Here is a 7,668-nt window from a genome sequence, read left to right on the forward strand (position 1 = left end):
AGTGTTTGCATAGGACTGAACCTGTCCACAGTTCTCAGCTATGTTGTTCGGATTGTCAGGATCTGCTGTCGGGACCAAAAACACAATTGGTTGTAGGAGGCAGGAAGTGTTCCGTCGCTGGTCCAACAGTTCGTCAGCCTGGATTAACTCTTCAACTAACTGAAAACTCATCTTTTTACTCATGAATTAAACTGAATAGCATCTCTGAGATGTTTTAAAGGGCGCTAGGATATAAATTTTTTAATAATAATAATAACAATAACAATAATAATAATAATTACGTGTAAAAATTTATAAGTATGTTAATTGTCAATAAAGCATAGGTGCGTAATTGTGTGCCGGTGCGTGTGTGTGTGGTGTGTTGTGTGTGTGTGTGTGTGTGTGTGTGGTTGTTATTGATCTTGTTAACATATTTTCACATACTTTACTATGATGAAAATATTATTATACAAAATTTCCTGATGTGGTAACGTAGCATTAATAATAAGAAGTGTAATTCGGTGATGATGATGATAACAGTGGTGATATGGTGATGATGATGATGAGGATGGTAATGATAGTATAGCATAATAATTTGAGAAAGTTGATGATGAGTTTTTTTTTTTTTGTAAGCTATGATCAATATTGCCATCTTCTACTATTGTTGTTATCGCTATGATATTTGTTATTACTTTATTATTATTATTAATGTTGTTGTTGTTTAATTTTGTAATATCAATGATCTGAATAAAACTGTTTTTGTATGTATGTATGTATGTATGTATGTATGTATGTATGTATGTTTGTATGTTTGTATGTTTGTATGTTTGTATGTTTGTATGTTTGTATGTTTGTATGTTTGTATGTTTGTATGTTTGTATGTTTGTATGTTTGTATGTTTGTATGTTTGTATGTTTGTATGTTTGTATGTTTGTATGTTTGTATGTTTGTATGTTTGTATGTTTGTATGTTTGTATGTTTGTATGTTTGTATGTTTGTATGTTTGTATGTTTGTATGTTTGTATGTTTGTATGTATGTATGTATGTATGTATGTATGTATGTATGTATGTATGTATGTATGTGCGTATGTAGGTATGTATGTATGTATGTACTCTTACTTTTGAACTATATTTGGTTTCATATCATTTAATTTATTGAAATGCTATAGAATCCTAAATTCAAAACTTTAATTTTATGTACTCATTTTGAACTATATCTCTGTTTCATAAGATTAATAGAATAGAATCTGCAGTTCAATAACTTTTGATTTATTTCGATCTAGTTTAATCCTTGATTTTTGTCGAACTATTTTAATTTTTGACTTTTGTTGATCAATGTTGATTTTATTTGGATAGGGTGACTTTCTTATAAGCATTTGGTTGCTTTTTTAGTTTACCCCTCTTGTGAGAAAATAAACGAATTGAATTGAATTGAATTGATATAATTGTTTAATATAATTGCTGTTTTTAATATTATTTTTTATTATTATTGACATTATTAACGCTGTACACACGGAAAATTGAACAGAGCAAGCTTAGTAAGAAGAGTGGAGTCAAGAAACGCCACTGTGCTGATAGCTTGGCTGATAACATCATCATCAACAACAAACATGACGACGACGATGAGGATGAAGAAGGTGAAGATAACGATGACGATGATGATGTTGGTAAGAAAAAGAACACAAAAGGTTTGTGTGAAAGTTTGTGTGTGTGTGCGTGTGTGTATGTTTGTTTTTTGTATTTGTGTGTATTTTTGTCTGTATGTATCGGTGGGTTTACTCTTTGCTTAATACATGTTTCTCTACATGTGTTTGTGGTTGTTTAATTTCTGTTTATACGTATATTGTTAATATTATTAGAAGAAAGGCTTAGGCAAAGCCCCTGTCTAAAACTGAAATGACACACAAAAAAAGTAAATTAAAACGAATTTCATTGAAAATCAACGAAAAAGGATCGTAAGTTTAAAGCCATATCAATGTTCAAAAAAAAATTTTCTATAATTAATTATTTCATGTACAAATGCAAATGAAAATTAAAATCAATAATCCAAATTGAATACACGACAAACTAATATTAAGATGTTGAATACTTTTTGTCACCATAAAAGAAATCAAGTTATGATTTTAAAATATCGAGTGTCATTAGGTAACGCATTCCATGGGCTAATCACTCGATACGAGAAAAAATATTTTCTACAATCCTTTTCTGCCAGCCGGTCATAGACTGAGCTGATGACCTCTGGTGTTAACATCAGTTCTGTTGCACATATGTGGGCAAATCACAGTGTCTACCATACTATGAAGTATTCGATAGACCTGAATTAGATAGCCTCTGATTTTGTGATATTCAAGAGATGGGAGGTTCAATTTTACCAATCTTGTATTGTAATCCAAGTTTTTACAGAACTTTGTTTTTTTTCATTTAAAAACATTCTTTTAAATTGCTCAAAAACAACATCACTTCAATGAATTGCCAACATTCAACTCCTGACACCACGAACGACTTGTTTTATCCGTCCAGTGGAGACCTTGCCATTTTTGCATTGCTGGGTGTGGAGACCTCCGGTCAAATTTTTTGAGCTTTTGTTCAGATTTTGTCAAAACATTTTTTACGTTTTTTTGACAAATGATGGATTATTTTGCAAAATACTTAAAATTCTAAAAGCTATATTTTCTGCCATCAAAACAAATATTTTATATATAATGAATTCACTGGTCCAATTTTTTGAGTTTTTTTTCAGATTTTGTCAAAATATTTTTTACGTTTTTTTTGGACAAATGATGGATTATTTGGCAAAATACTTAAAATTCCTCATCGAAACGCTCTTTAAATTTACATTCTCTAAATTCCAGCAGTGACTTTTTAATAAGGTTTTGGTTGAATTACAAATTTCTTTTACAATACAACGTCTACAGTACTCGCTTCGGCGTTGATTGTCCCAAATAAATTGAATCAGGTTTTCCAAAAATTGAAATGTATTTTCTTTTGAAATGTATCTTTTGCAATTTCTTTTTGATGATAACGATTTCCTATTTTTTCATTTACAAAATATCTATTTTTCTGCCATCAAAAAATGTATTTAAAAACATTCTTTTAAGTTGCTCAAAAACAATCTTATTCAAAGTTTGTTCAAAATAATTTATAAATAACAATATCACTTCAATGAATTGTCAACATTCAACTCCTGACACCACCACGAACGACATGTTTTATCCGTCCAGTGGAGACCTTGCCATTTTTACATTGCTGGTTGTAGAGGCCTCCGGTCAAATTTTTTGATCTTTTGTTCAGATTTTGTCAAAACATTTTTTACGTTTTTTTGACAAATGATGGATTATTTTACAAAATACTTAAAATTCCTCATCAAAACGCTCTTTAAATTTACATTCTCTAAATTCCAGCAGTGACTTTTTAATAAGGTTTTTGTTGAATTACAAATTTCTTTTACAATACAACGTCTACAGTACTCGCTTCGGCGTTGATTGTCCCAAATAAATTGAATCAGGTTTTGCTATAATTGAAATGTGTTCTTCTGCAATTTCTTTGTGATAACGATTTCCTATTTTTTCATTTACCAAGAGCTATCATTTTTGCCATTGAAATAAATTTTTTATATAATGTATTCCCCTGTTCAGCATTTTGTGAAGCATTTGAATGAGCTTGTGATAGGTATTTTCTGTTCAGTCCAGCATATAGTAACTTATCTCACGAATTGCAAAATATTTCCTAAAATTGGCAATATCCGCAAAATTTAGAAGTTTGATCGAAGGTTATAAGTGTAGCCTAATTTTATGTTTAAAGTCATTTTAGCACTTCATGACAACTTTTTAACATTTTGGATGGTATTGCATCGAAGAATTCTGAAATTGAGAACAAACACATTAGGATAGTGAAAATTTATCGTTAAACTGACAAATTTTCAAACTTTTGACGGTTAAGTTTAACACTTAGAGCAGTGTCGGGCAACCTCTTTCGAGTTGCGGCGCACTAAGCTTAATTTCCTTTTTTCGCGGCGCACCTGTGTTTCTCACTATAAATTTCCTCGTAGGTAATTAAAATACAACAATAAATACTAGTAAAAATTTAAACATATATATCACATTTTATTAATTTTCAATATTAAATTAACATAGTCAATGCGAGCATTGCGATTGTTTTTGAGAGCATATCAAATCAATACGGGGATGTACTTGTGAAAGACAAACGCGCATCTCCTCATCTATCATTTGAAGTCTTTCGCGCTTCTTAGACTTCATTTCTGTGAGTGTTGAAAAACCTTGCTCACACAGGTAGGAACTTCCAAATGGCAACAATGATTCGATGGCCGCATTACTAAGTTTAGGAAATTTGGAGTTTAAGCACAACCAAAACTCAGATAGCTCCTGTTCAGTGAATAGTCTTTTGAAAACTAAATCATTTTTTAAATCAATTAAGTTTTCTTGCATTTCTTCTTCCAGATGTTGAATTTCACAGTGCATAAATGGGTTAACTACCCATTCCATCTTTTCAACGTCCAAGTTAGGAAAATATTTATCAAAAGAAGCGGATAGTAATGTCAAAGTTTCTTCGACTTCTTTTTTGATAATAGATTTTGATGGATTCTCTTGAACCATCGGAAAAGATGCAAAGTTTTCTTTAGTAATGTTTAAATTCCATAAGCTGAGTTTTTCCTTAAACGCTTTCAACTTGGTGGAGATAGTGATAATGTTCTCCTGAGCACCTTGCAAATTTAAATTAAGGCTGTTTAATTTGTCGAAAATATCACCCAAAAATGAAACTCGTAACCACCAAACATCACTCATCATGAAAGGAAAATTAATCTCTTCGTTATCAATGAATGCCATTATTTCATTTTTCATTGAAATAAATCGATTTAAAACTTTGCCTTTCGACAACCATCTGACTTCAGTATGAAACAATAAATTTGTATAATCGGAATCCATTGCTTCACAAAATGTTGAAAAAATTCTCGATCGAAGAGCATTTGATTTGATGTAATTGACTACTTTGACAACTTCATCTAGAGTTGTGACAAGGATGGGAGGAACCGACTTTGACACTAACATTTCTCTATGAACCATACAGTGAACAAATTTGATATTTGGATTTTTTTTTATGACATGTGCTATCAATCCCTTTCTTGAACCTTTCATAGCTGGAGCTCCATCCGTACAGACGCTAACACAATTTTCCCATCTCAAGTTATACTTCATAACATTTTCATCAACTAATTCAAAAATGTCCGCACCAGTCGTTCTTTGTTTTAATTCTTTACAAAAAAAGTAGTTATTCACAATTTTTCCTGTATCGACGAACCTCAAAAATGCCAGCAATTGAGCTTTATTACTAATATCTGTGGTTTCATCAAGCTGTATAGCCCATTTTGTTGATGAATCATTAAAAGATTGTTTTATTTGCAACTCAATATCTTCTGACATATCTTCAATTCTTCTCGCAATAGTTTTTGATGATAGTGGAATTTTCTTAACCTTCTCCATAGCATCATTCGTTAACATACATCCTGCCACAATTTTTAAAGCAGGCAAGATAATTTCCTCTGCTTCCGCGTGAGCTTTCTTCTTTCGAGCGATGAGTTGAGCTATCATGTAACTAGCTGTTTGAGCTTCATCTGAGGTGGTCATAAATTTCTTGAATTTTTTTGATTGCTTTTGAAAACTTGATCGTATATTTTCAAAGTAGCTTATTGGATTGTTCATCTGCTCCTGATGATTTGTCTCAATATGTCGAAGTAGTTTACTTGGCACCATTGTTTCGTTGCTGAGGGTTTTTAGGCAAATTAAGCAAAACGGCAGTGATGGATCATTAACAGATGGTATAAATCCATATTTGAGATAATCTTCAACGTATTTCCTCTTATTTCCAGTTGATTTTAATATTTTCTTATCTTCATTATTTTCGTTTTGATTTTGTTTATCACTGGCACCTTCTCTAATTAGAAATCTCTCCATCTAGTTTTGAGAGAGTTTAGAAAACACACAAATATAATAAAAATATGTTTAAATTAAATAAAAATATGTTTAAATTAAATAAAGTTACCTTGAGTTAAAAGTGAGTGAGAACAGCAATACTTAGACGAAAACTTCGAATAAATTTTTCAAATAAATTTATAAATTTTTTTTGTTTTCTTTTTTTAACAAGCTTTGTAGCTTTTAGTCTCTATTAATAAACAGCTGTGACAAAGATTGTAAATGAAGGTTAAGTTTTTGAAAAAAATATTCCGAAATTAACTTTTAACAAATTTATAAATTGCACATTAAAAGTGCACTTCTAGATTTACTTGCCCTCCCATTGGTTGTAATTATAATACCAAAATAAGTTTTATATAAAATGAAATTTGCTTTTTTTTAATTTCAATTTTTATATGAAAATTTTTGAAAAAAATTATTAAAATTGAATAAAAATTATAAAAAATATTTTTGGAACATTATTTTTAAATTTAACCAAAAGTCCAAAAGTTCTAAATACCTACAAAAATGTTCGCGGCACACCTAGAATTCTTCGCGGCACACCAGTGTGCCGAGGCACACTGGTTGCCCGACACTGACTTAGAGCATAGTTCAATTTGATTTTTTTGAATTATTTTATTAATTTACGAATGATTTCCCAAATTTTGAAAGGTCCTGCATAAAGAAAATAAAAAAAAAATTTTCACCGGACTCTCCTGTGCATAGATACATATATGCACATGTGTATTGTATTTTACTAAATGAATATGTATGTATATGTATGCTATGTGTGTGTATGGTAGTGTATAAATGTATGCTATGTATGTGTTATGTGTGTTATGAACATTCCAATGCAATGCAAAAGGTTGTTGAAACTACATGATTGGTTTTAACGGATTCAAGACATAACATTGATAAATATAGGAGGCGTGATGTGTGCTCTACTACGTGTGGTTTTTACTCTCTCTCTCTCTCTCTCTCTCTCTCTTCTCTCTCTCTCTCTTTCCTCTTTCTTTCTTTCACTGCGTGTGTATTATGGCTTTTTTGTAGTATTTGTTTATGCGTGTATGTAGGCGAATGCATGTGAACCTGCATACGTGTGTATGTGCACATATATGTGCATGTGTACCTCTACATGTGTCTATCTTTCTATTTTTAAATGTGTCTATCAATCTGCTAGCTTGTATGTTTGTTGGCATTCTTATATATTAGTTAGCAGCATGAGTGCTGTATGTTTTTTAGCAAGTGTTGTTTGTGTGTGTGAGGATATTTTCAATTGCTCTGTGATTTTCCCACTCGTGCCTTCTGTTCTGATAAGCAGTCGTGTTGTCTCCCATTTGGATATGGTTTCGTAGGCGTCACATGTCTTATTTTCATGTGGTTTCTTCTGCCAGTTCTTTTAAGTTGCTCAAAAACAACATCACTTCAATGAATTGATGAAAGTTGCTCAAAAACAATCTTATTCAAAGTTTGTTCAAAATAATTTATAAACAACAATATCACTTCAATGAATTGCCAAAATTCAACTCCTGACACCACCACGAACGACTTGTTTTATCCGTCCAGTGGAGACCTTGCCATTTTTGCATTGCTGGTTGTAGAGGCCTCCGGTCAAATTGTTTGAGCTTTTGTTCAGATTTTGTCAAAACATTTTTTACGTTTTTTTGACAAATGATGGATTATTTTACAAAATACTTAAAATTCCTCATCAAAACGCTCTTAA

General features: G+C 31.2%; 2 protein-coding genes across 2 annotated transcripts in view; one reads left to right on the top strand and one right to left on the bottom strand.

Annotated features, from left to right (window-relative positions):
- Positions 1–4,112: 4,112 nt before the first annotated feature.
- Positions 4,113–4,424, bottom strand: HELRODRAFT_91812 (hypothetical protein; the record flags this gene model as incomplete). The annotated part of the gene is made up of 1 exon (XM_009013201.1): positions 4,113–4,424. The coding sequence occupies one exon, from the start codon at positions 4,422–4,424 to the stop codon at positions 4,113–4,115; it is 312 nt and encodes a 103-aa protein (XP_009011449.1).
- Positions 4,425–6,473: 2,049 nt separating this feature from the next.
- HELRODRAFT_183610 (hypothetical protein) overlaps positions 6,474–7,668 on the top strand; it is a gene marked incomplete at both ends in the record, with an annotated part of 7,986 nt that continues 6,791 nt past the window's right edge. The window contains one exon of the mRNA XM_009013202.1: positions 6,474–6,555. Coding sequence (XP_009011450.1) covers positions 6,474–6,555 — 82 coding nt within the window. The remainder of the gene's footprint in view (positions 6,556–7,668) is intronic.

This window comes from Helobdella robusta (genome assembly GCF_000326865.2).
Source record: "Helobdella robusta unplaced genomic scaffold HELROscaffold_112, whole genome shotgun sequence".
NCBI lineage: Eukaryota > Metazoa > Annelida > Clitellata > Rhynchobdellida > Glossiphoniidae > Helobdella > Helobdella robusta.